Consider the following 27,770-nt stretch of genomic DNA (forward strand, 5'->3'; position numbering starts at 1 on the left):
AGCCGTGAGGCCTGGTCAGAGCAGGTGGAGTGCTAGTGTGGAGACTGCAGGGACAGACCACCCGAGCCATCAGCTGAGGACCGTGGCGGCCCAGCAGGAGTAACACTGTTGAGGAGAACCCAGCCCAAGCCTGAGGAGGCTGGAGGTGCCATACGGCTCCTGCGTGCGCCTGGTGTCTTGCCCACGCTCACCGCTTTCTTGGTCAGGGCAGTCCCGGCTGCAGCCTCTCACTCATCACATTCTCATCTCTCATCTGTCTGATGTTCCCACCTCCCTGTCCACCCCCAGGGCTAGGTGAGAGCAGCTACTCAGTCCTGGCCACTGTCCCCTCCCCTCTGCAGGATGACATGCACAGGGTCATTGACCGGCAGCTGATGGACACGCACCTGAAAGAACGGAGCCAGCCGGCTGCTGCCCTCTGCAGGGGCCACAGCGCTGGGCGGGGGGATGAGCCCAGCATCGCTGAAGGCAAACGACTCTTCTCATTCTTCAGGAAAATTTAAGTTGGGAGGAGTCAGGCCACCAAAGATGGGTGGACTGGAGGCAGCTGGAAAGGCGGTGCAGGCAAGGCCTCCCCTGCAGCTTGCACCTCAGCAGCTGCCCTGCCCCTCATGCTAGGGCCCCATGGGTCCGGGAGGGCCTGCTCCCTTTCGTCGGTGGGGATGGAGACCTAGAGGTGGGGGCCTGCCTTGGCCACTGAAGGCTTCCCTCGGCCCACCGCCTGGCCAAGCCCACGCCTGGGCTTCTCCAGGACCACGTGCTTGAGCAGGGTTAGGCCACCTCCCAGAGGGGCCCCTTGGTGTTGGGCTTTGCAGCTCACACCCAACAGATCGCAGCCCACCCCCAGGCACTGCTGCCTCCTTGATTTTAGCAAATGGGGAACAGAAGGAATGGAGGCCCTTCTCTGCATGCCTTAGGAGGCCTGAGCCCCAGGGGCCTAGACCTGTGGGGGCAGCGGGCCAGGCCTAAGCCTCCATTCCTTCCCCAGCCCCTGGCCCAGGGTCAAAGGAGAGATGGCAGCCCCTCGCCCGCATGCATGCACCTCAGCTGGCAGGAGGCCAAGCCTCTGGCCGCAGGGTCTAAGAGCCGGGGCTTACCCAAGCTCAGCTGAGGCCACCCGAGCCCCAGGGAGGAAGAAGGCCCTGTCCCCCTGTCACCACTGCTCTCCCTCCCAGCCTTCAGTCTCTGCCCCTTAGCAGGGCCTGGCCAGGCAGAGTGTTATCACCAGTCATCTGCAGGCTTTAGCCATCCAGCCCTTTCCCCTGCTCAGGGCTGGGGCTGGACGGGGTCTCCTCCTCCCCCAGCTCCCTCCTCCACCCCTCACACACATACATAATTTCCTGGCCCAGCCAAACAAGTCCAGGCCACTGAATGGCACCAGAGGGGTCTGTGGTCAGCCACCCCACCTTGAGGGCAGCACAGGCACCACGGGGTGGAGGGGAGGGGGAGGCTGCCGGAAGCCTCCAGATGCTGCCTGCCTGCCTGCAGAAGCCTGCAGTGGCTGCTGCTCCTGCCTCTGCAGCCGCCCCTCCTCCTCCACCCAGGCCCCAACTCAGAGGCTCCACGGCCCGGCCAGCCCTCAGCTGCTCACAACTGATTCAGTCTCCCTCCCTCACGTGGGGAAAGCACAGCAGGGATGCGCGGCAAGAATGTACCTGTAGATGTGTACATACCACAGTGCTGTAATTTTGTATGTAGCAATCAATCATGTAAATACATGTATGGATTTTATAATATACATATATAAAAATCTATAAAGGCATATTTTTAGAAAAACAGCACACCACTGCTTCTTTTGAAAATAGTCTGAATAAGAATAAAATGAATTTCTACAGAGCTTCCTGCCTCAGTCTCTGGGTATTTGCGGGGGGCGGGTTTGGTCTGAATGCAGCTGACATGTCAGACTCACCACTGGCTGCTGCTGGAGAGGTAGCAATAGTGGTTCCCCTGCACCCGGGCCACCTCAGATGCTGGTACTTACTTAACCAAGGGATTTGGCCAGGAAGGGCATCCTCCCCTGCCCCTCCCGCCTGGCACTGCTCCCTGCCAGTGCTGCAGCGTGCCATCCGCAAGGCAGGCCTGCCAACGCTGCTTCCCAGGCCAGCAGGGCCCTAAAGCTTGGCAGAAACTTCAAGCCAGAAAGAAACCACACCAGGCAAAGGCTTCCACTGCATCCTTCCAGGCATGTGGAGGATAAACACGGAGCTTCCCCTGGCATCTTACCACATGTGCTCCCAGTCCAACTAGGGGGAAACTCAACCCTGGCCCACCTGTTCATGGAGAAAATGGACCTGGCTTCTGGAAGTGTCCCAAGGGCCTCGACAGGCTCCTGTGCAAGACTTAGGCCAAGAACAGGGAAGAGCAGGACACGGTGGGTGGGAAGAAGCCACGGCCACTCAGCACATCTCTGGAGGGAGAGCAAACAGACCCTGGAAGAAAATTTGGCAGCTTGAACCTTTATTTTTAGTATTTTTTTAAAAAGCATAATTAGAAACTTTCAATACAGAAATACTCCTAGCAAACCATTTAAAAGTGGTGTTTGTTTGACAGGAATTTCACATCAGGTCCACTAGGACGTCGGTCCAGCCCTGAGTCCCCACCCCCACCCCATAACCCCCATTCATGCGTGTAACAGTGGGACAGGCACACTGTCATGACCAAAATCACCCCAATACCTGGGGCTGATGTCCAGCTGCCAGAAGCCATGGGGGCTTCTAGCCTGGGCTGGAAGCTCCCAGGAACCCCCCCTCTTATTGCTTGAATTTGCAAGCACACCCTCGCTGGCCTCGCCTGATCGCTCAGAGGCCAGCATGCCCCCCACCCACCGGCACAGGAGCCCCAAGCACCGTGCATCCTCAGGGCCCATGGCCAACCAGGACAGTCCCAAGGACGGAGACCCCGCTTCTGCTCCTGCCGCCCCCGCCCCCGACCAGATGAGGCTGCCTGCTGGTCAGCCCTGCAGCCCCCTCCACAGCACCCTCCTTCCCAGGCCCATGGAGCTCCCCCACCCCATCCTGTGGCTCCAAAGTGAAGGCCTGTCCCAGAATCACCAGCTTTTGGCAGTTTGGGCAAGTGGAGAGTCGGTGAGAAGAAACCCCCAGTTTTTATGGATTAAAAACCCATCCACAGTGCTAACATGGAAACTGCAGTGTGATCTGTGATGTGATTGTCCAATCAGGGCTCTCCCTGGAAATCGCCTAGGAAAGGAAATCTAAGGAAACACATCCTGGGGTTGAACTTGGTTCTTCCCAGGTCACTTGATCCCTGTAGTGGGAGGGGAATGAGGTGTCTGGGCGCTGGGGGTGGGGGAGCAGTCATCAAGTACAGATGACCCTGGTTTTTCTCCAGGGCACTGGGGCGTGTCAAAACTGGCCGCCCCAGCCATTCCTTCCCACCCGCCAGGAAATCCTCTTGCTACCTTTGTCCTGACAAAGGTTAGGACAGTGACCAGGGCCTGTCCATGGTCCCCACCCAGAGGCCCCAGGCATGCACTCCCCACAGTGCCTGAGGCTGCAGCGTAGACTCCTGACCTCCAGTGGGAGGCAACTCGGACAAGGGTGGGAGGCCCCTTCTCCGCTCCCACCAAGAAAGCCCAAGAGTCCAGCCCCACAATGGCAGGAAGCCATTCATTTTTTTCTAAAAACAGTGGACACAAGTGGGGTGGCCTCAACTTTTGCTGCTGTGCCAATCAAACCTCAGGGAAAGAAAATAATTGTGAGGAATTTAATTCACTTGATTTGGCTTCATTTTCTTGATCTGTTAAAATAATCCTCCCATAGCCCCCCTGCCAGCCCCATCTCTGCACGAACCTACCCCGACCTTTCTGTTGGAACTGAAACCTGTTGGTGTAAATGAGAAGCCATGGCTCCCCTGGGTTTGGAGCTCAGAGGCATCTAGAAGGCAGGACAAGAAATCTGTTGGCCAAAGGGCAAGACCTGCCACCTCTGTGGAACTGCAGGGCCTGCCTCGAGACCAGGTTCCCCAGCTCCGAGAATGGCTGTGGGGACAGGAGAACGGGGAGGGAAGGGAGCTGGCACAGGCCCCGGAGAAGGGGCAAGACCCTGTGCAGCGGGGACAGAGGCTGACAACCTGTCGGAGAGAATGAGCAACGCAGAGCCCACTCCACTGGCACGGGCTGGCCGCAGACGCAGCTAGAACGTGCCGCTGTCTCCTCAGGACGCTGCTTGCAGTAAGATGGGCTGGGGAGGGGCGCGGGGAGGGTCCGTTGCAGCAGGCTGGCATCAAGAAGGCAAAAGCCAGAGCAGGACGTGGTGTGTGGCCGGGTAGAGCAATATACACTATGTACAGACTCTGCGAATCAGTCCGCTCGGCGGGCAGCGTCCTCGCCAGGTCCAGGCGCCTTGGCCGGGGAGGAGGGGGCACCAGTAGGGAAGGGCGGGCTGGTCCAACACCTTCTTGGCACTCGAGGAGGGCGGGGGGGGAAGTGCCGATGGCACCTCCCGATACAAAAACATGGAAAGAATTCTTTAAATAACGGCACGAAACTGAGACTGTCCCCCGAGGAACCTCCGCGGGCCTCGGGCTGGGGGAGGGACCGCAGTGCAGTCTCTGCAGTGGACTGGGTGCCATTAGCAGCAGCGTTTCTTTCGTTTACTGTTCTTCGTGAGCTTCACCACATCGTTCTGTTGTTGCTGCTGCTGTTTTGCCAGGTTGTCTTTCTTTGCTCGGAGGACCAGCTCCGTGATGCAGTTGAACATCTGTGGAGAGGAAAGAGGAAGGGCCCGCCTCAGACCTGGCCAGGAGACTCCTGCTGGCCTGCACGGCTGCCTCCCCGCCTTCTGGGGCCCAGCTCTTTCTACCTGTGCATTTTTGGTATGTATGTCTTCAAAGCCTATTCTAGAAGGAGGTGGTGAATTAATTATTTTATTTAAAGGTCAAAAAGGAACAACATTGCTAAAACCCCACCTCTACAAAAAACACAAAAATTAGCCGGGAGTGGTGGTGCACACCTCTAGTCCCAGCTACTTGAGAAGCTAAGGTGGGAGGATCACTTGAGCCCAGGAGATCGAGACTACAGTGGGCTGTGAACACACCACTGCACTCCAGCCTGGATGACAGAGTTAGACCCTGATTCAACAAATAAATAAGTTTGAAAAAAGGAACACCATCAGAGGCCCATGAGCTGTGTGGACTTGGGGAAGTCAATCTCACAGGGGTTTTCCAGTCCTTCTTTTAGAGAGACCAACCCCTTTCCTTCAGCTGGAATCTTTTTTTGTGTGTGTGTGTGTGTGAGATGGAGTCTCGCTCTGTTGCCCAGGCTGGAGTGCAGTTGCGTGATCTCAGCTCACTGCAAACTCTGCCTCCCTGGTTCACACCATTCTCCTGCCTCAGCCTCCCGAGTAGCTGGGACTACAGGCGCCCGCCACCACGCCCGGCTAATTTTTTTGTATTTTTAGTAGAGACAGGGTTCCACCATGTTAGCCAGGATGGTCTCGATCTCCTGACCTCATGATCCGCCCGCCTCGGCCTCCCAAAGCACTGAGATTACAGGCGTGAGCCAGCGCGCCCGGCCCAGCTGGAATCTCATGACATGACAGATGAAAGTGCCCCTGCTGTTCACGGACATAGGTGACCCGGGGTCTGCCTGCTCCACGCCACCTCATGGCATGTGGGGCCCAGAGAGGTGAAGTCATCGCCCAAGGTCATACCAGCCTTGCCCACAGGCCCAGGTGGATGGGCCAGCATCAGGACACCAGCCTGACTTACAAAGGAGCCTGTGCCCGCTGCTGTGTGGCCCCTGTGCCCTGAAGCAGTGGGATCCTCGACTTCCACAGGCCTCTGGGCTCCACACACCACAAGGCGGCCAATGAGGCAGAGGACTGGAGTGGAAACTGTGCTTGGCTTTGGTGTGGGACAGAGGTTTACTCAGTCTCTTACTAGCCGGGTGGTGGTCCTTGAGTTACTTCAACACTTGGAGCCTCAGTTTCCCTATTTGAAATGTGGGAATAATTGTACCTACCTCAGAGGACTGTTGAACTATGAACTAAGATCGTTAAAGGGCCTGGCACATAGTAGGCACTCAATAAATGGCAGTTACTATGACATTTTCTGTTGGTCATTTAGATGCCTCAAGCAGGCCAGCAGCATGGAGAAGGCGGCCACGGGTGTGTGGCAGAGCCAGTGGCCCAGGGCCTCACCTCTTCCACGTTGACATTCTCCTTGGCGCTGGTCTCGAACAACTGGATGCCCATCTGCCCGGCGAATTTGTAGGCATCTTCCGTCTCCACCACCTTCCGCTCAGGGTCGTCATTCTTATTACCCACTTCAAACGAAGGCAGAGTCAGCGCAGCCCTGAGGGGCGCAGCCGGCTGCCTCTCTCCCACCCAACCCCGACCCAGCCCTGAGTGCAGCCTCACCTAATATTCGGCACACATCATCACAGTTCTGGTTGATTTCGTGAAGCCACCGCTTGACGTTGACAAAGGACTCGGCACTGGTGACGTCGTAAACCACAATGACCCCGTGGGTCCCCCGATAATACCTGCAGGGCCAGAGTGTGCGGCAGCATGTCAACCCCGACAGGAGTCACCCCCTTGCCGGGACCCACCTGCCCACGTCAGGACAGTGACCCGGAAAAGGTGAGGGTGGCCCTGGAGCCTGGGCTCTCACTCAGCCTCGGCAGATGCCCCCGAGCCACAACAGGCCAGCAGGAGAGGCTACTGCGGCAGCACTGACTCCTCCTGCCCGCCCGGGGCACCAACAGGGCGGGAGGGCCAGCCCCTGGGCAGCAGAGCAGGTCTGAGGAGTCACCTCCTGCTGTTCAGAGTCTGCTGCAGGCTTGAAACATCTTTGAAGTTCTTGCTTTATTTTGGGAAATCAGGCAGTTTTTGTATTTGACATCATGTTATCACTGTCTTTGAACATTCAAAAAAATATTTGCTCCTCAAACCTGTTTTAGAGAACCTTTCCAAGAAGCCACACCATCATGACGCCCTGGCAAAGTCTGTGCCCCTCCCCTGGGGCAGGTAGGCACCTCCCTTCCTGCTACTCTTGGCTCATCTGTGCAGGTGGCAGGAAAAGCATGGAAGCCACATAAGCATCCAGGGATGGCTGGGGAGAGGGCGCCCAGCAAAGCCATCACCCCAAACATGCAGAGCCCAGGGCCAGCCAGGAAGGCCGGAAGGAAGGGGAGGCCCAACTCTCCTCTCCAGACCCCATGTCCCCATTCATCCCAGTGGCACAGGACGACATCAATCCCCGGAGGAGGAGGGGGACCACAGCCTCCACTTCCCCGAGAGCTGTCGAAGAGCCGGAGGCCAGGCAGCAGCCCCGCCCCACACTGTGCAATCAGCCAGAGCTGTCCCTCTGTCCCCTCTCCCCAAAGCCGCAGGGACCTCCACCCCAGGGCTCCTCAGGACAGCACACAGACAAACCATGAGTGGACAGGCCGCTTCCTCCCGGCTTTCTGGCTGCCACCTGCCCCAGCCCTAATTACCTCCACCCCCGTGAGGTTCATGGGGACAGCCCAAGCCCCAGTTCAGGAACAGCCCAAGTCAGCGCAGGCTGAGCAAGAATGGGGCAGCCAGGCTGACTTGTGGCTGCAGCTCCATTCCTGTCCACCTGCCCATCAGCTCTCTGGCCAATGCTTCACATCTGAGGCCCGATCTAAGGACAAAGACCAACCCTGGCTCCATCTCTGAAAGGCTGGCCCTTGGGAGGGTGCCTGCATTCACCCTGCCACACCTTGCAGCTTCAACAGTTATAGCACACAGGTGGCTAGTCCTTAACTGGGGTGGTCATGAGGAAGAAAGGAGCTAAGCATTACCCCAAGGCGGGGGAGCAGTAAACAGTCGGTATCCGTTCTTCAGCATCATCAATGTGCCTTCAAGGACAATCTGTGGTCCCAGACAGAGGTGGTGGAAGGAAACCAACAGGCAGCTTAGGGGCAGCCCTGAGCATCTTCCCTGATGCTGCGGAGCCAGAGCTCCTGCCCAGCCCTGGGACAAAGCCCAACCTGCCCCTGCCACTGCCCCTGCCCCATCCTTGCTCCATCCTCAACACGACCGCTGGGATCTCTTCCCAGGGCTTCATTCTGCCCACAGCTTTGCTTCCAGGGCAGCGTCGCTCCTTGGCTTCGGGGTAGCTGTGACGATCAAGCTCTCTTGGCACTGGGCCCAAGAACTAGCTCTGGCCTTGGCAGCTGCTGCTGAGAGCGCCGGGTCAGCACATGGCACGGCGTGTCAGACGCCTTCCAGAGCGAGGGCACGCCGGAGCCACAGGAACAGGCGACTGTCCCCTGCCAGCAGAGGAAGCCCAAGGAGTGGATGGCTCTGCAGACTCTCCTTTGCTGAAGATGATCAGAGATGCCAAGAAACGCCTGCAGCCGTGGCCCCGGCGCACAGCCCCCGCGGCTCCCTGGGCGCCTCTGCCTCATCCGGGGCCCAGGAAAGGGGCTTTATCTGAGAGCAGAGAATTTGTCTGGGGATGAAGTCAGGGGCTCAAAGCTCTGGCTAGGAGGAACCGGAGCACCGACGCTTCCCATGGCCACCAGGAATCACCTTCACTCACAGGTACTCTGCTCTAGGCCAGGCACAGAGCTGGGGGCTTGGTATCCATTACCTTATTAATGTCTGCAGCCACCTGATCCAGCAGACCTCAGGATGGCCATGTGACCAGCAAGGACGTGAGGCTCAGTGCAGCGGCCAGCTGGAAGTCCTGGCGCCCAGGGCTGACTCCCAGGCCCAACGCCAGGGCCTTGCCTTCCTTGTCACTTCTCCCCTCACCTCCATCCCACCCGCACCTCTCAGGGCTGGCAAACCTCAGCTTCTGAGAGCAAGAACCCGAGAGGGGGTGACCACAAGGCTTTTTCTCGCCAGGCTAACAGGATGCGGTTTCAGTTTCTCTCTGAACGCCCTGCATCGGAAAAAAGTCACGCTACTGCATCCTGACTGCCCTATTCCTGAAAACTCCTCACCTCCCCAAAACTCCTTCCTTCTTTGCCAGTGACCATCAAAGGGCGTCGAGACTTCCAGTGGCCCCTCAGGGCGCCCTGCTGGGCCTCCTGCCTCATGAGGGCCAGAGCGGGACTCTAAGATGGAGCCACCTGTCTGCTTCCCCAGACAGGTGGGACGGCAGCAGGGGCCCAGCCGCTGCCCACAGGCCGCCCCTTCCCAAGCCCCTGGGGAAAAACCCATGTTGCTCCCAGGAAGCTGAGTGACTCCTCCCCGCCTCCCCACGGAATGGAGGAACCAGTTCACCCTCTTCCCGCTCTGCCCAGCCCAGAAAGCAGCTGACTGCATGGTGGCAGGGAGGGGCTGTGGCTCCTCCTGCTGAAAGAGCCTCGGACCCCCCAGGCCCCACTGCCCTGCCCAGGAGTTCATTCCTCATGGGCACGGGCCTCTGAACCTCTGCCACCCTGAACCTCCGCCTGGTTTTAAGGCACAGGACGGGGCAGGAAGGCAGGGGCGCCACCTGCCCAGTCGATGCAGGGCCTCGGCAGACTCAGGGCCAACCCTGAGTGCCCCCAACCTCTGCCCCACTGAGTTAGGAGGCTTCATCCTCCCTGGGCCTGTTTTCCTGTCCATAAAATGGAGATAGTCACAGGTCTCTCTACCGGGATTAACCAAAATAAAGCAGCTGAAATCCTAGCGACAGGACCAATCCAGAGCAAGGATTCATGAGGTCAGCGCCCAGACCAGCCAACGGCATGAGGGCTTGCCTCGCCTGGGCCTGCAGCCCCAGGCTGCCCAAAGCACTGATGCCAGCCCTGCCCCAGTGTCCTCCGCAGATTCTCACTGGCAGCTGCCAAGACATGCAGGCCACAGAGCCCTCGCTCACAGGGCTCATCAACGGTCACCACACAGCACCACACCCGGGCGACCCCGGGACTGGGAGCTCCCAGGGATTCCGGGCATCAAGGGCCACAGCACAAATGTGCTCAGCATAGGGTGAACCCAGTGACAAGCCCTCCGCCTTGGCTCCAGCCCCAGGAGCTGCTCGCCCAGCACACCTGTCCCTCTCCAGCAGCCCTGCTCTCCCCCATACTCCCAGCCACCCATGGGGGCGCTGTACCCCACACTTCCCACCCTCAGGAGATGCCGAGGGGCCCGGGGGCGGGGGCAGCCAGCCTGGGGAGTGCCCGGCTTTCATGCTGTGGGAAGGAAGGGGGCCGCTGGCTGGGACTTCCTCATTCGCCTTCCTGAGGTCACTTCCAGAGGAGTTGCTCAAGAGAGCCAAGGAGGTGCCCGTGGAGCCAGACAGCCGCCCCTCACTCTGCACAGGCCACTGTGTGGAGCACAGGCTCGGCCGCTGGGAGGGACCCCTCCAGGGCACCCTCTGTCAAATGGGATGACGGCAGCACCAAGCACACAGAGCTGCCAGACACCACACCCCGGCACTCACGCTGACGCCTGCAGCAGAGCACCCGGCACCCTCCACATGGAAGCCAATCCCAGAGGCAGGCCCTCCAGGAAACGAGCGCAGAGAGCTTCGGTAGCTTGCCTAAGGACACACAGCCCAACAGCTCCAAATCAGCCCCTTCAGACCCTGCTCTTTCCTAAAACCTGCTCCATTAACAACCCAATAACCAGGAGCCGCTCCGAAGGACACTGCCCATCTGCGCAGGAGCCCAGCTTCCCCCCGGCCTGCAGCTCAGCCACAAAGGTGGGCAACCGGATTTCCCAGGAACAGCTTTAAGGGTAGGGAAGGGCCTGCTGACATGCACCGTGTTCGTCTCTAGACAGCGTCACTTCCAAGGCATCAGTGCAGGTGACGGGAGCCTGCACAGGCCAACTCCAGCTGCCATAACTGACACCTACCAAGAAGAATTGTCAGCGACTAAGTCCTGGGTGGGCAAGGCACTTCGCAACCCCCTAGCGAGGCAAATGCTATTCTGCTCTCTCTGTAAGGTGACGGCGCAGTGGGCCGGAGGGTCGGCTGACTCTCCAAGGAGATAGAACATGGCCACTGTCCGGCCAGACTCCAGCCAGGGTGCTCAGCGACTCCCCCACAGCACCCACCTCACATCTTCAGGACCAGGAAGGGTGCAGCCAAACGCCACCTACTACAGCCAACAACAGGCTCACTTCCCGACAGCCTCAGGGACCCACCAGTGACATTTCCACCATGACCAGGCACCAGTCGCTCAACTGTGTCCACAGGTCAGTGGCGTGGGTTGGGTGGGAGTGGGCGTGTGGACTCACGTGGAGGTGATGGTGCGGAAGCGCTCCTGCCCCGCTGTGTCCCAGATCTGCAGCTTCACCTTCTCCCCGTTGATCTCCACGGTCCGGATCTTGAAATCCACTCCGATCGTGGTGATGTAGCTGCCTGCACACACAGGGCAGTTAACCAGGCCCAGCGCGGTATCCTCCCAGGCCCCGAGCCCCACGCTGCACACAACACACCCCCAGCCTCCCCCACCCTCCCGACTCATTACATGTGCCTGGTACATTCTAGGTCCCAGGGACACAGCCCTGAACATCCTTGTTCACAAGGCCCCTCCACACACAAGTGAAGGAGGGAGACAGGATGCAAGCAAACAAACAAAGAGGACAATTTCCGAGAGTGAAAAGTGACACATAGGAAATAACACGGGATGGGACTGGCGGGAGTGGGACAGGCTCCTTTAGAGTGGCTAGGTGGGGACACACCAGCTATGTCTGAGAATGGTAGACCTACGGGCACTCTGGGTTTTTCTTTTCTATTCAAGTCAAAAAAAATTTAGGGCCCTCAAAATTCACTTCCAAACACACAAATAGGTCATGAGCTGCAGTCTGAAAGTCACTGCTCCAGGCAGGGGAGACAGTAGCAAAAACAGCCGTGAGTGGGGGCGGTCACGTGAGGTCAAGCCTGCCGCCCAAGGCAGGCAGAAAGTGGCGAGGCCAGATCTTGGACCTGTGTGCCACTTCCAAGAACGTGGACTTTCTCTCGTGTGTGCTGGGGAGGCACCAAAGGGTTTTAATCAGGGGCATGAGCTGCTGCATTTTAAATAGCTCTCTTGCAGCATCTGTGGGAAAAATGGATTTTTTTTGGTGAGGGGTGGACAGCGTCTCATACTGTCGCCCAGGCTGGAGTGAAGTGGGATTGCACCCTTGACCTTCCCCCAGGGTCTGATAATCCTCCCACCTCAGCCTCCTGAGTAGCTGGGACTACAGGCACGCGCCACCACGCCCGGCTAATTTTTGTGTTTTTAGTAGAGACGGGGTTTCACCATGTTGCCCAGGCTGGTCTCAAACTCCTGACCTCAAGTGATCCGCCTGCCTCAGCCTCCCAAAGTGCTGGGATTACAGGCACAAGCCACGTGCCCGGCCTGAAAGATGGATTTGAGGAGAATTTCTAGCCGGTGTAATTGCCCAGTCCAGCTTTCCAAAGCCTGACACTAGGAAGAGCACAGCTTCTCACTCCATTTGGGGCTTATGCTATAACAGTGCAGGAGACACCACACACACACACAATTATGTGAAATGTGGCAAGGGCGTAGGAAAGGTCAAATTCCAAGGTGGGGTGGGGAACAAGGCAGGCTTCAGGGAGGACGTCACATCTGGGCCTAGCTTGAAAGAACAGGTAAGACTTCAAAGGTTGAGATTAGGTAGGGGAACGACATCCCACTCAAAAGCAAATAGCTGAGGATGATACGCAACCAGAACACATTCAGAAAAGCGGCCAGCACCCGGGGTCTTCCAGCCAGGGGAACGCCAAGGAGTGCGGCCCACTGCCTAGCACAGTTAGGCTCCCCAGAAACAGCTGGTGGCTAAAGAACCAAGCAAGCCAAAGAACAAAAGAATGACCAGGGGGTAGGAGGAAGCCAGAAAGGCGAACTGAAAACAGACTACGAGTGCAGTGGTTCTCAGCCGGGATGACTGTCCCTCCAAAGGACACTCAGCAATGTCTGGAGGCATTTTTGGTTGTCACAGCAGGGGGAGGGGAAGTGTTGCTGGCATTTAGTGGGTGGAGGCCAGGGATGCTGCTCAACATCCTTCAACACGCAGGACAGCCCCACAACAAAAATCACAGGGCCCAGACCCGGCGCGCTGGCTCACACCTGTAATCCCAGCACTCTGGGAGGCCGAGGTGGGCAGATCACGAGGTCAGGAGATCAAGACCATCCTGGCTCACATGGTAAAACCCCGTCTCTACTAAAAATACAAAAAATTAGCCAGGCGTGGTGGCAGGCACCTGTGGTCCCAGCTACTTGGGAGGCAGGAGAATGGCGTGAACCTGGGAGGCAGAGCTTGCAGTGAGCCAAGATCACACCACCGCACTCCAGCCTGGGCGACAGAGCGAGACTCCGTCTCAAAAAAAAAAAAAAAAAAAAAAAAAAATCACAGGGCCCAAAGGGTCAACAGTGTCCAAGTGAAGAAATCTTACTGTAAACTCTGTGCGGGTGAGAGGGGCCACTGAGGTTTTTAAACAGAGAAAAGACCCTACCAGACACACACATGAGCGGTTCAGGGTGGGTAGGGGTTGCCGTAATGCTTCCAGGTAGAACCAACAGTAAACTGAGATGCTGGTCGTAGAAATGGAAAGGTGGGAAGAGATTGCAACAACAAGCCCTCCAAGCACTGAACACAGATTGGGATGGGGAGGGAGGAGGCCATTAAGGAGGAAGAGGAACATTTTTTAGCATAATTAGAGGCTGTTAATCAGCTATCATTCTTAAATAGAAGGTTAACAGCCAGTCGCAACAAATAGCTGGTATTTATTGAGCAATTACTTAGTCTCAGGCACTGCAACCTGCACTATCTCAGGTCATCCTATAACAACCCCATGGGGAAAGGACCATTATGATTTCTACTTTACACATGAACTGAGGCTTCTATTTTACAAATGAACTGGCTAAGGTCACACAGAGAAGCCATCTCTTTCTAACACCACACCACTAGTGAGATTGCAGGGACAGCGTCAAGGAAACAAAGGGGGCAAAACCCACTTCTCCACCAAGAGACATCAGCTATGGAATCACTTTCTTTTTCTTTTTCTTTTTCTTTTTTTTGAGACGGAGTCTCACTCTGTCGCCAGGCTGGAGTGCTGTGACAAGATCTCAGCTCACTGCAACCAACTCCCTGGTTCAAGCGATTCTCCTGCCTCAGCCTCCTGAGTAGCCGGGATTACAGGCACGCGCCGCCACACCCAACTCATTTTTTTATTTTTAGTAGATACAGAGTTTCACCATATTGGCCAGGATGGTCTCAATCTCCTGACCTCGTGATCCACGCGCCTCGGCCTCCCAAAGTGCTAGGATTACAGGCGTGAGCCACCGCGCCTGGCCAACGGAATCACTTTCTAAAGGCAGCCCAGCCATGTCAGAGGGAATTCTCCACAAGATAATCAGAGATGTCAACCCCACCCAAAGCATCTGTAATGAACCTGATTTTTTTTGTTGTTTTTTGAGATGGAGTCTCACTCTGTCGTTCAGGCTGGAGTGCAGTGGTGCCATCTCAGCTCACTGCAACCTCCCTCTCCCGGATTCAAGCAACTCTCCTGCCTCAGCCTCCCCAGTCGCTAGGATTATAGGTATGCACCACCACGCCCAGCTAATTTTTGTATTTTTAGTAGAGACGGGGTTTCACCATGTTGGTCAGGCTGGTCTCGAACTCCTGACCTCATGATCCACCCGCCTCGGCCTCCCAAAGTGCTGGGATTACAGGCGTGAGCCACCGCACCCGGCTGAACCTGATGTATTTAACAAACAAAAATGTGTTCCATCTTACCAGTGATTAGGGAACTACAAATGTAAACAAGTTAGCCCTTTTTGCCTATCAGCTCAGCAAGAATGAAGACAGCTACTAAGATCCAGCACTGACCAGGGTTGACAAGGGGCACTTTCCACCCTTCAGTCGGACTGGATTAAATGACTCCAGCTTCTTTGAAAAGCAGGTTGGCAGTACCTATGAAAATTCTCAGTGCATACACCCTGTAAGCCAGTAACCCCACTTCTACAGAAACACGTGCACAAGAATAAGTATCAGCTGGGCGCAGTGGCTCACGCCTGTAATCCCAGCACTTTGGAAGGCCAAGGTGGGTGGATCACCTGAGGTCAGACGTTCGAGACCAGCCTGACCAACATGGTGAAACCCCATCTCTATTAAAAATATAAAAATTAGTCGGGCGTGGTGGCAGGTGCCTGTAGTCCCAACTACTTGGGAGGTTGAGACAGGAGAATTGCTTGAACCCAGGAGGCAGAGGTTGCAGTGAGCCGAAATCGCGCCACTGCACTCCAGCCTGGGTGACAGAGCAAGACTCCATCTCAAAAAAAAAAAAAAAAAGAATAAATATCGCCTATATCCCAAGTAGCTAAGCATCACTGAAAACACAACCAGAAGTCAGGCACGAAGTAACAGCAGCGTCAGTGCACCATGTGGTGCCTTCAAGCACAGAAAGCCCACCGCACTCAGATGAACCACAAAGGCCTGCATGTGGAGCGCAGAAAGAAATCAGAAAGACACACGCTGACCACAGGCTGCCAGGGAGGCATAGGGGGCAGGAGCAGGGACTGTGTCCCGGGTGGCACCATAGACGCTGTTATGGGAACCTTCCTGTTTGGACCATGGGTGGGAAAATGATGGGCCAGCCAAAGGGTTTTGGTGAGCAGGTGCATTAGACAGACCACAGAGGCTTCTGACAGAAGCGCCACAAGGTCCTAAGCCCCACTCCATCTTCTTCCCTCCTCTGGCAACCAGAATGAGACAGTTCCCAACATTAGGCAGAGGCAACTGTGTTCGGTGCCAGGGAGGGGATGTCAACAAACAAACAAAAACGACACCCCAGCAGCACTGCAGGGGAGGACTCACCTGAGAAAGTGTTGTCTGCAAAACGCAACAGTAAACTGCTCTTGCCCACACCTGCAAGAGAGAAAGCACTGCGATGAGGAGGGCAGGTGGGTCCCCTCCCCGCAGCCCCAGCCCTTCTTCTGGGAGAGGATGCCTCAGTCCCAACTCTTAAGAAGCTCGGTGGGACCCAGCTCACTTCTCAATGCTCTTTCCACCTCCCTGAGCGGCCACACACCAAGAACATCTCTTCCACTCGATCCCTGACCTTTTCCTTCGTCCTTGTGTAAGACAAGCTGCTCCCAAATCCCCTGGGGGAGAGATGAGAAAGGGACTGGCGCCCAGGCCCTGGGCTGAGGGCTGGCCCAAAGGGAGATGCCAGACGACAAAGCAGAATGAAGGTCAACCACACGAAACGGCCCCCAAGTGCGTCTACAACACAGTCCCTAGAAAAGTGCACAGCACGTTGTAGCACATCAGTTAGGGAGCCGCCCAAAATGAAGAGCTGTAGAGCGGGAAAGGACCCTTGAGATCATCAGGGCTATTTTGCAGGTGAGGAAACCAAGGCCCACATAGCTAGAACTCAATGGCTACCATCTTTCTGGCTGATGTCCCCGCCGGGTGGGCTGGTGGAGTGGAGGGTCTGCCTTATACCCATCAGGGCAGCAGCCCACATGTGCTCAGACCATGCACCAGCCACAGCAGCTCCTGGCTGCTTAGAGCACAAACAGGTACACATCTGGCCTCCCCCACTTTTTTTGTAAAGAAATGGGGTTTCAGGCCAGGCGCGGTGGCTCATGCCTGTAATCCCAGCACTTTGGGAGGCCGAGGCAGGCGGATCACCTGAGGTCGGGAGTTCAAGACCAGCCTGACCAATATGGAGAAACCCCGTCTCTACTAAAAATACAAAATTAGCCGGGCGTGGTGGCACATGCCTGTAATCCCAGCTACTCAGGAGACTGAGGCAGGAGAATCACTTGAACCCGGGAGGCGGAGGTTGCAGTGAGCCGAGATCGTGCCATTGCACTCCAGCCTGGGCAACAAGAGCGAAACTCTGTCTCAAAAAAAAAAAATGGGGTTTCATTCAGTCACTCAGGCTGGAGTACAATGGTGCAATCATGTCTCACCACATCCTCCAACTCCTAGGCTCAAGTGATCCTCTGGCCTCAGCCTCCCGAGTAGCTGGGACCACATGTGCATACCATCATGCCCAGCTAATTTTTTTATTTTTAGTAGGGACAGAGTCTGGCTACGTTGCCCAGGCTTTTTTTTTTTTTTAATCTTTTGTAGAGACGAGGTCTTGCTATGTTGCCCAAGTTGGTCTCAAACTTCTGGCCTCAAGCAACCCTCCCACCTGGGCCTCCCAAAGCGCTGGGATTACAGGCATGAGCCACTGTGCCTGGACCTCTCCCCTTGACTTCAACTCACAGTGCTTTCAGCCTGCCAAGTGCCCCTGTTCCATGTCCTCCTATCCTGTCCCCAATCTCCAACACCCCTGAGGCCAGCCAAGTTAATTGACCACAAAGAATTCACATGCATCGGGCTGTGTGTGTGGTGAGCCCTTGGATGCCTCTTTGATTATAATTCTGGCCACATCTCTTGAGATGAGGAAGCTCAGGCCCAGAGTGGCCGGCCTAAGTGTCTCTGTGAGCAGCAGTAAAGCTGAGATCTGCATCCAGGCCGGACTCCTCCAGAGTGCTAACACTCCTCCCAATACACATTGCTGGGAGTCTTGCGTCTGGTTCAGGAAGTTTGGAAAAAATGACCTGTGGGGGCTCCAACATCTCACTCCTGTTAGATTTTTAATGAAAATGCCACGAAAGCTATGAAACCCCCTGAAACAAAGTGCAGATTTGAGCCTAGGTGTCTGTTCATGGGAGAAGCCCACAGCATTTTTTTTTTTTTTTTTTTTTTTTTTTGGAGAGATAGGGCCTTACTCTGTCTCTCAGGCTGGAGGGCAGTGGTGCGATCATAACTCACTCTAACCTTGAAATCCCCAAGTACTACAGGTGTTCGCCACCACACCCAGCAAACTTTTTAAAAATTTTTTGTAGAGATGGCCTCTCACTATATTGCCCAGGCTGGTCTCAAACTCCTGGCCTCAAGCAATCTGCCCGCTTCTGCCTCCCAAGGTGCTGGGCTAACAGGCCTGAGCCACTGCATTCGGCTCCACAATTTTATTAGATTCTCAAGAAGGGCACTGCCTCCACCTGCACTCTACCAAGTAACCAAAGCGGAAAACCACTGTCGCAGTTGTATTTCCCTAAGCCTAACCCCAGCATCCTCTCTGGGCAATCCTCTAAAGATCTCTTCTGGGAGCTTCTCCTGGTGAGTGAGCTGCCCCGCGATGCCCAGAAGAACTTGTTTCACTGAGTAAGCCTGGGTCCTACTTTCCTAAAGACAGGCCAGGGTGAGGCTCTCCTGGGCAGGCAGACGCTGCTCAGCCCGGGCCTGCAGGGCTCATGCTCAGGGCCACTTCCTCCTTGCTCCGCCGTGAGGCTTCCTGCTGAGCTCAAGGAGAGCCCGAGTCCCGGGTTGGGTCCTTCACGGCGCTGTGCCCAACACCAGCACCCCACTGGCCTCGCCGCCTCCTCTGCTTCCTCCTGGAGCCTTCTGGGTCCAGCTTACTCAGCTAAAAGCTTGAGTCTGGGAGTTCCTCTAGGACAGAGCCCTCGCCTCACCCGCCCTGTGCATTCACAGTGCTGTAAGCCAGGCCCAGCACTTAGTAGGTGCCAACCAAACACTGCTTAATGAATTTCTGCCTAAACAAACGCCCGCCACACTGACAGCTCTGCTATCCAGCGCTCCCACTGCAGCACAGCAGGCGCCTAAGCAGGGGTTTCCAAACTTCTGCAGGGCAGCAGAATCCTTTTCTTCATCCAAGCTTTACCCAAATCCCATGTGTAAAACAGCTCTCTCTGCAATGACACAGCAGTATCCCCTCCAGCTTGGCCTCTCCAGGTCCCCATACTGTCCCCAGGCGTCTCGGCAGAGCAGTTAAAAGCCACTAGGCTGGCCAGGCGCAGTGGCTCACACCCGTAATCCCAGCACTTTGGGAGGCCGAGGTGGGCAGATCACGAGGTCAAGAGATCGAGACCATCCTGGCCAACATGATGAACACCCCACCTCTAGTAAAAATACAAAAATTAGCCGGGCGTGGTGGTGCGTGCCTGTAATCCCAGCTACTCGGGAGGCTGAGGCAGGAGAACCCAGGAGGCGGAGGTTGCTGAGATCGTGCCACTGCACTCCAGACTGGGCGACAGAGCGAGACTCCATCTCAAAAAAAAAAGCCACTAGGCTGCAGAAAGACCACAACCATCACCACATTATCTGCTGCTTTGGACCTGACACCAAGCTCTGACACTGCTCTCCCTTTGAGAGGAACAGAAACCCACCCCAAGAAACACTACCTCCTAAATATCCCTGGAAGAGGCTTCCTCGGAAACACAAGCTGCAGCCATTACCCCACACCATCAGTGTCAGGGCAGGAGCAGAGGGCACCCACCAACCTTCACCACAGCCACCCCCGAGGCTGCCCAAGGGCACATCAGTGTGACCCCAACCAGTCCAGCCTGTCATTCTTTTTTTTTTTTTTTAAATGGAGTCTCACTCTGTCGCCCAGGCTGGAGTACGGTGGCGCGATCTTGGCTGCAACCTCCACCTCCCAGATTCAAGCGATTCTCTTGCCTCAGCCTCCGGAGTAGCTGGGATTACAGGCGCCCGCCATCACGCCCAGCTAATTTTTTGTATTGTTAGTAGGGACAGGGTTTCACCACATTGGCCAAGCTGGTCTCGAGCTCCTGACCTCAAGTGATCCGCCTGCCTCGGCCTCCCAAAGTGCTGGGATTATAGGAGTGAGCTACTGCTCCCGGCCTTTTACCCCTGGCTGCTGTATCTGGTCCTCACCACGCAAGCCACACACATGTCTTCCCTTCCTCCTGCTCCTGCCTGGGCTATGGCCCCCTCACTCCTCTCTGCTTCAGTTCCACCTCTTGAAGAGCCCTGACCTTTCAGTGAACTGTTCTCGATATTTTTTTTTTTTTTTTTTGAAACAGGATCTTGCTCTGTTGCTCAGGCTAAAGTGCAGCAGCGTGATCATAGCTCACTGCAGTCTCAACCTCCCAGACTCAAGAGATCCTCCCACCTCAGCCTCCCAAGTAGCTGAGACCACAGGCGTGCACCACCATGCCCTGCTAATTTTCTTCTTTTTGTTGAGACAGGGCCTCCCTATGTTGCCCAGGCTGGTCTCAAACTCTTGGGCTCAAGCGATCCTCCACCTCGGCCTCCCAAAGTGCTGGGATTACAGGTGTGAGCTACCGTGCCTGGACCTTTTTTTTTTTTGAGACAGTGTCTCATTCTGTCACCCAGGCTGGAGTGCAGTTGTGTGATCCTAACTCCCTGTAACTTTGAACTCCTGGGTTAGAACAATCTTCCTGTCTCAGCCTCCCACATAGCTGGGACTATAGATGTGCACCACCACGCCCAACTGATTTTTTTTTTTTTTTTTTTTTGAGATGAAGTCTCGCTCTTGTCCCCCAGGCTGGAGTACAGTGGCACGATCTCGGCTCACTGCAACATCCGCCTCCTGGGTTCAAATGATTCTCCTGCCTCAGCCTCCCGAGTAGCTGGGATTACAGGTGCGTACCACCACACCCAACTAATTTTTTGTGTTTTAAGTAGAGACAGGGTTTCACCATGTTGGCCAGGCTGGTCTCAAATTCCTGACCTCAGGTGATCTGCCCACCTCGACCTCCCAAAGTGCTGGGATTACAGGCGTGAGCCACTGTGCCCAGCCTTTTTTTTTTTTTTTTTAAGAGATGGGGTCTCGCTATCACTATGTTGCTCTCACTATGGTCTCGAGTTCAAGTGTTCCTCCCGCCTCATCCTCCCAAAGCACTAGGACAAACTACTGCCCCCAGCCATGTTCTCAATTTTAAACCTGCCTCAGCCACCACCTCACTGTATAACCTCATACAAGTCACGCCCCCTCTCTGAGCCTCAATTTACTCATCTGTCAAGTGAAGGGCTAACTCCATCTCCAAATGAGGATGGCTGGCCTGAGGGATGCAGACGACATGCTGTTACAAATCAAAGCCAGTGTCAGAGAGTATAAGGGAAAGTATAGAAAATACAGAACTGGCCGGGCGTGGTGGCTGACGCCTGTAATCCCAGCACTTTGGGAGGCCGAGGCGGGCGGATCACGAGGTCAGGAGATATAGACCATACTGGCTAAAATGGTGAAACCCTGTCTCTACTAAAAATACAAAAGATTAGCCGGGCATGGTGGTGGGCGCCTGTAGTCCCACCTACTCGGGAGGCTGAGGCAGGAGAATGGCGTGAACCGGGGAGGTGGAGCCGGCAGTGAGCCGAGATTGCGCCACTGCACTCCAGCCTGGGCGACAGAGCGAGACTCCGTCTCAAAAAAAAAAAAGAAAAAAAAGAAAATATAGAACCTCCGGCATAACGAAGGGATGCAGAGATTGAGGGAATCCATTGCAGAAGCATCCACAATGTGCAGAGTGGGCAGAACTCTAGATTTATGAAGAAAGAAACCAGCATTCATGGAGGGCCTATTGTTTGCCAGCCCTGACATGAGCTGCTCGCACACGTATTAGCACTGAGATGCAGTAGCTCCCGGCTTTGCCCCTGCTGAGCTATGTGATTTGGGGCAAGTAAGTCACCTCCTCTGAGCCTCAGTTTCCTTTTTTTAAGATGGAGTTTCATTCTTGTCGCCCAGGCTGGAGTGCAATAGTGCGATCTTGGTTCACTGCCACTTCCGCCTACCAGGTTCAAGCGATTCTCCTGCCTCAGTCTCCCAAGTAGCTGGGATTACAGGCACATTCCACCATGCCTGGCTACTTTTGTATTTTTAGTAGAGACGAGGTTTCATCATGTTGCCCAAGTTGGTCTCAAACTCCTGTCTTCAGGTGATCTGCCCGCCTTGGCCTCCCAAAGTGATGGGATTACAGGCGTGAGCCACCAAGCCCGGCCTTAAGCCTTAGTTTCCTTATTTGACAAATCACACAGGCTGCGGGTGAGAATAAGCGTCTGTGAAATCGTTCAATATATCTTAAGGAGGCATTCACACAAGGAGCCCAGTTCAGGGGAGTGTGTAATGTCAGTCTCTGGGCTCAGCTGCCAAAGCTTAGTCTGGACTTCCATGGCTACCATCTCCCAGCTTTGAGGATCTCAATGTCGGGAGAAATCAAAGAGCACAGCATCCATCTCCTCTGCACAACCTACACCTACATGGCTGACCTAGGAGCTAGACCACATAAATCTCGACCCAATGAGTCTTCTCCCACACCTGACTTCGGAGAGAAAAATCAATTCATCACACAAAATGTACTGTGAGAAAGCGGGCCAAACCCATCCCCTGGGCTTTACAGAGGAGAAGAGCCAACAAGCTGCATCTTCCTGCTGAGTTTAGGCTTTCCACTGTTGGATATCAACGCAGAGGTCCAGATGTCTTGCAGAGGGATAAAGGCTCCTGACCACGGCAGGCTGTCACTCCAAAAAGAGAGAAATGGCCCCAGTGCCAGTCCCTCAGAACCCAGGCCAGGGCTGCAAGGAAATCATGGAAAGGAAGAAGCCTCAAGACCCTGAAGAATACCAAAGGCCATCTCCAAGAGAACACTCCAGAGCTTGCCTGGTTTCCCTTCATTCAAACCATAACCAGTCAGTCCTCCACCTTTCTACCTCCTTCCCCAACCTCAGTTACTCTTCCATCTCCCTGGTTAGCCCCCAGCTTTCCCCCTTACCTCTCCCCTCCTCCAGCAACCACGGAAACCTCAGCCATCCTTCACCTGATCCAAACCACCAACCACATCTCCATCCAGCTTTACAAGGGAGGCCAAAACCACCCACTTCCCTGACCTAGCTCTGACATCGCTACCCAACACTCCTACATCCCAAGTCATACCGCTCACTTGATTTGATCCCCTTTCCTTAACAGTCCATGGGCTCTACCACCAGCCTGGCCTCTGCCTCCAATCATAAGACATCCCTCCCCACACTCAGCTCAGGTCTGGTCTACAAACTGAGCATGCTCCCAAGACTCTTTCATGAACATCATACAACCCCAGCACCTCAGTTTCGCTCCCATAAACCTTCTGGGGCCTGCCTTCCTGACCTCTTGGTCACTCCATAAACCTGCTCACCTGCCACACTCCAAACAGCTCTAAAACCCTCCACCTTTTCCCAGAAACCAGTCTACCTTTTCGAAGGACACTTAATATTCATTAATTCCTTCTGCAAATATGTCTTAAGCATGTACTGGGTGCCAGGCACTGTTCTAGGCACTGGAGCTAGAGCAGTGATCAGAGCTATGGGCCCTCAAGCAGTGTGTGTGTGTGGCCAAAGCACTTCTATAATTTTGGCTGTCCCATCCCCAGGACCCCTCTGTATATAGTAGTGTAACAGCAAACAGTGACAACTCACTATGTGCCAGGAGCTGTGAGCAACACTGCAGAATCTCACTTAATACTCACATCAACCCCATAAGGCAGATCCAACTATCATTCCATCTTACAGATGAGGAAACTGAACCACGCAGAGATATAATAATTCAGCAGGAATATGCCAGACCCTGTGCAAAGCCCTTTATCCGACTTACCTCATTTAAACCTCACGGCAATCCCATGAGGCAGGTTCTGAGAACGTCCTCATTTTAGATGGGAAGAAACTGACGCTTATAAAGGATACTGATGATAATGACAATAGTGAACATTTACTTCGAGCTTACTTTACCGGGTAGGGCGCTACGCACTTTTCCTGCTTTATCCCATCGAATCCTCACACCACCCAGCAAGGCACATCCCCACTTCTCAGATGAGGGAACTGAGGCTTAGGACGGCGAAGCAACTTGCCCAAGGTCAGCGCGAGGCAGGTGGTAGTCCTGAGACTCGAACCCACGTCTCTCCAACTCCAGAGATCGCGCGACTTGACCAAGGTCACACGTGAGGCAGGAACAGGCGCGATGACTGGACCCGGCGCGCTTGGCCCCTCCGCCCCGCGCCCCAACCTCCCCTCGGCGCGGTCCGGAGCCCCTCGGCGCACCCCTGGGGCCCAGACCGCCGGGCTGCCCCGCCCGCCCGCCCCGCACGGGCCGGCACCTCCCCGCCCGCCTGCCGCCCCGAGGCCCCCGCGGGCCGCGCCCGGCAGGGCCCGCGCCGCCTCCAGCCGCTGCGGCCCTCACCGCTGTCGCCGATGATGAGCAGCTTGAAGAGGTGGTCGTAGTCCCGGGCCATGGCGGGCGGGGGCGGTGCGCGCGGGCGGGCGGGGTCGGTACTGGCCTCGCGATCCGCAGCTCCCTCCGGGCTGCTCCGGCAGCGGCGGATCCACTTCCCGAACAAACAGCCGGAACTGACAGAAACACCTCCCTCCGCTCCCCCTCCTCCTCCTCAGCAGCCGCCGCCGCTACCACCGCCTCCCTCCTTCCCGCCCCGCCCCACCACTGCGCAGGCGCAGCGTCTGGCACCGCCTTGCGCAGCCGCAGCCTGAGCCGGCCGCGCCCGGGCCGCGCACGCGCCCTGACGGAGTCCCAGCAAGCGCGGGCCCGTCTTCCTCGCGTCTCCTCGGGGAGCGTCGCCGCCGCTACCCTGGGCGCTGAGAGCTTGCGGAGCCGAGCCGCTGTCGAGTCCCAGCGGAAAGAAGCCCAAGGTGCCGGAGAAGCCCGGTCGTGGACGTTGTTGCTCCCTCATCTTCGAGACCCGCACGCCCTGCGGAGAGGAAATGACAGGCACGCCGCGACCGTGGGGCGGGGCTCGCACGAGCTCCGGGTTTCCAGAGGCAGGGGCCGGGGCCGTAGAAGGCAGAGTCGCGCGGAGAAGGCCCGGTACCCCGCCCCTTCCGCACCGACCCCTCCCCCGCGGAGCTGGCCCCGGCCCCGGGCCTGTGGAGTGGACGCCGAGGGCGGCGGGCGGCTTCCGAGTTGGACAGAACGGGAGCTGCCGGCGGGAGCAGAGCTGCGAGGAGGTGGCCTTTGAGGGCAGCGCGGGGTCGAAATCCCATCCCAGCGCTGTGACCTCTTGGAGCCCACATTGCCTCTTTGGTGGAGGGGAGGGAGTGGTCCAGCTCCGAGCCGAGCCTGGGAGCTGAATGACCCAGTGTGCAAGGCGCACCTCGGAGACCGAAAGCAACCGCTCCCCCGGCTTCAATTTCACACCACCTGCAGATACACGTCTCAGAATCTGCGGCTAGGAAGATCTGGGCCGCCAGAAGCTAAACGTGTGCACTTTATCATCAGCCCCCGGTTTCTCGTTTTAGAGTGAGTTCCCACCTGCCCTACCTAAACTGACCTGAAACGGAAAGTTGTATGCCCCCACGACCATCCTCACTGCAGAACTGCAGAGGGTTTTAAGCTCCTTATTACCTGTTTCTTATAATCCTGTCCCTTTCCAGGCGAGTATTTATTGGATATTTCTACTTGTTTTATCAAACTTCCTTTTCTTTTGACTTTATAAAAAGCAATGCCGGGAGGCTGAGGCAGGAGAATCGCTTGAACCCGGGAGGCGGAGGTTGCAGTGAGCTGAGATCTCGCCATTGCACTCCATTCTGGGCAACAAGAGCGAAACTCCGTCTCAAAAAAAAAACAATGTTCGTCCTTAAAATTATGTGCAGAAGTTTACTGAAAAGTACAAGTTACTATTTTTCCTTCTGAAGCACTCCTCACAGGTAACCCCTGTTACTTTCACAGGTAACCTTAAAATGCTTAACACATATTTGTTGAATGAATAAGTGCCCCCCAGTGAATTTCCTTTGCCTGTACAAACATATATGTACATACCTTGCTTTTTCTATTTAACAGTACACTTTTATCATTTAACATCTGCGTGGTATGGTACTCCATCCGATGGTTGTACTATTATTTAACCACTCTGCTATTAATAGACATTCATGTTGTTTATATTTTTTGGTTATAATAAACATTGTTGCAGGCGGGATCATTGAACAACACATGGAGTGTCTGACTCAAGCCTTGAGTTGTTTTTCCGGGAGCTGAGAATCAGTGTGGTGATATCGAAAGAACATGAGCTTGGAATCTGAAGGTACTGGCTAGGGAGAAGAGCTGCTCATGTGCTCCCGATAGAAAGTCCCCCTTGGTCGGGAAGGTTAGGGCCATCCTCTGACTCAGCAGTTTTAGGAAATAGAGGGGGAGAAGGAAGGTATGTACCTTCCTTCCACCAGGGAGGCACGCCCAGCCCTAACCAGCCAGCGAGGCAGTAGGTCCTTCCCAGCTCATCTTCACAACCTGGGCTGGTGTCGGGAAGACTTTCGTTCCAATGCTAGCTTTGGAATCCTGGCCTCCATCCCTTAAAAGCTTTGTGATCTTAGGTAAGTCACATCACACTATCTCAAAGCCCCCGTTTCCTCACAGAATGGTTGTTTTAGAGTTATGTTTGTAAATTACCTGGCACATGTAGGCATGTGACAGACTGTAACCAATGTTACTCAAGGTCATTTTGCACTGATTCATACTTTGAGCCATTTCCTACTGTAGACTCTAGCACACATTTTCAAGGCAGCTTCCTGATAATAAAGCTGTAGGATATTTTTGGGAAATAAATCCAAATTGGCCATTAAAACCAGATTCCTGACTTTGCCTGCATGTGTCATCTGGAAAGCAATCGGCATAAATTCCTTCATTTCTTTGGTAACTATTTAATGAGTGTTTATGTGACACGGATTGCAGAGGGTATAAGAAGAGAGCCTTAGGCCGGGCGCTGTGGCTCCACCCATAATCCCAGCACTTTGGGAGGCTGAGGCGGGAGGATCACGAGGTCAGGAGTTCAAGACCAGCCTGGCCAAGATGGTGAAACCCCATCTCTACTAAAAATAAAAAAATTAGCCGGGCACGATGGCAGGCGCCAGTAATCCCAGCTACTCAGGAGGCTAAGGCAGGAGAATCGCTTGAACCCGGGTGGCAGAGGTTGCCGAGATTGCACCACTGCACTCCAGCCTAGGCGACAGAGCAAGACTCCGTCTTAAAAAAAAAAAAAAAAAAAAAAAAGGAACAGAGCCTTTTCTCACCAGTTCACAGCCTCATCAGAGTTAAGACATACTCATGAGGAAATTGAAAGTATAAGACAATACAGTAGATAGAAAAGCTGTCAGATATGCAGTCTAGACTTCAGAGGAGGAAAGCTATAGCTTTTAGTTAGAATGATGGGGAGAAGATTTTATCATAAAGATGCCATGATGGCACTGGAATAGGAGAGCTTTGAGTGTCTATTTAGACAGTCCCTGTCACAGTCTATGAGAATCATCATTTGGCTTGGAGGGGAATTCCCTGCAGGCCAGAGTATGTGCCTGGCATCTCAAAATGAATCAGCACATTTTCTTCTGGAAACATTGTTAGACATTTATTTAAACTACAGTTCAATGATGAGTTATGTTAAGCTTTCTTTCTCCTTCTCACTGTATACATATGTAAACTTGTGTGACCTAAAGGATCAGTGTGTCCAGTAATGGGAAACTTTGTTCCACTGCTCTGAACAGCTAACTTACAGATGAACTTTTGCAACACCACCTGTTTGCACATTAGAAACTATTAATACGATGAGGAGGCATTGAAAGTTTTTGAGCAAAGAAGCAATCTCAAAATATTTTAGTGAAGTAATCTGGCAGGAGTATGCAGGATGGATTTCAGCTGCAGAGCTTTAAAGGTTATTGCTGAAGCCTGGGTGTAAGGTAACAGCAGGGACAGATGCAAGACAATAAGCAAACTTATAAACTAGACAAAGCAGCTTCCAAAAAAAAAATCACGTAATTTACCTGGTAACTGGATTCATCCTTAATTCAGTAAATATTAAGTGGCCGGGTGCAGTGGCTCACGCCTGTAATCCCAGCACTTTGGGAGGCCGAGGCGGGTGGATCATGAGGTCAGAAGATCAAGACCATCCTGGCTAACATGGTGAAACCCCATCTCTACTAAAAATACAAAAGAATTAGCTGGGTGTGGTGGCACACGCCCGTAGTCCCAGCTACTCGGGAGGCTGAGGCAGGAGAATCACTTGAACCTGGGAGGTGGAGGTTGCAGTGAGC

At 54.8% G+C, this 27,770-nt stretch overlaps 3 protein-coding genes across 9 annotated transcripts in view; 1 reads left to right on the forward strand and 2 right to left on the reverse strand.

Moving 5' to 3' along the window:
- The window catches only part of BICDL1 (BICD family like cargo adaptor 1), a 103,477-nt gene extending 101,643 nt beyond the window's left edge, over positions 1 to 1,834 (forward strand). For 5 of the 6 annotated variants that reach the window (XM_034934625.4, XM_063593715.1, XM_063593714.1 and 2 more), the window contains one exon: positions 342 to 1,834. In XM_034934625.4, coding sequence (XP_034790516.1) covers positions 342 to 503 — 162 coding nt within the window. In that variant the 3' untranslated portion in view covers positions 504 to 1,834. The remainder of the gene's footprint in view (positions 1 to 341) is intronic. The other variant, XR_010108971.1, reaches the window with a different exon arrangement.
- Positions 1,835 to 2,440: 606 nt separating this feature from the next.
- LOC134728503 (uncharacterized) lies at positions 2,441 to 4,590 on the reverse strand. The gene has a single exon (XM_063593716.1). The coding sequence runs from the start codon at positions 4,588 to 4,590 to the stop codon at positions 3,760 to 3,762; it is 831 nt and encodes a 276-aa protein (XP_063449786.1). The 3' UTR covers positions 2,441 to 3,759.
- On the reverse strand, positions 2,441 to 26,731 carry RAB35 (RAB35, member RAS oncogene family). 2 transcript variants are annotated; one of them, XM_034934629.3, is made up of 6 exons: positions 23,923 to 26,731; positions 15,750 to 15,800; positions 11,163 to 11,286; positions 6,378 to 6,502; positions 6,159 to 6,283; positions 2,441 to 4,718 (listed from the first exon to the last, which is right to left on the reverse strand). In XM_034934629.3, exons 1-6 carry the CDS (start codon positions 23,972 to 23,974, stop codon positions 4,590 to 4,592), a joined length of 606 nt encoding a protein of 201 aa, XP_034790520.1. In that variant the 5' UTR covers positions 23,975 to 26,731; the 3' UTR covers positions 2,441 to 4,589. The 2 variants fall into 2 exon arrangements, with proteins under 2 accessions (XP_034790520.1, XP_034790521.1); XM_034934630.3 differs by lacking the exon at positions 6,159 to 6,283 and having other exon boundaries at positions 4,612 to 4,718; positions 23,923 to 24,185.
- Between the last annotated feature and the right edge of the window lie 1,039 nt (positions 26,732 to 27,770).

Source organism: Pan paniscus, chromosome 10, assembly GCF_029289425.2.
Source record: "Pan paniscus chromosome 10, NHGRI_mPanPan1-v2.0_pri, whole genome shotgun sequence".
Lineage (NCBI taxonomy): Eukaryota > Metazoa > Chordata > Mammalia > Primates > Hominidae > Pan > Pan paniscus.

Coding starts and splice junctions, on each gene's coding strand:
- LOC134728503 (XM_063593716.1), bottom strand. CDS start 4,590: ATGGCACCCAGTCCACTGCAGAGACTGCACTGCGGTCCCTCCCCCAGC.
- RAB35 (XM_034934629.3), bottom strand. CDS start 23,974: ATGGCCCGGGACTACGACCACCTCTTCAAGCTGCTCATCATCGGCGAC. Junction 11,287..15,749: donor TGCAGACAACACTTTCTCAG/GTGAGTCCTCCC, acceptor CTGTGTGTGCAG/GCAGCTACATCACCACGATC. Junction 6,503..11,162: donor TTCCGCACCATCACCTCCAC/GTGAGTCCACAC, acceptor CTGGCCCTGCAG/GTATTATCGGGGGACCCACG.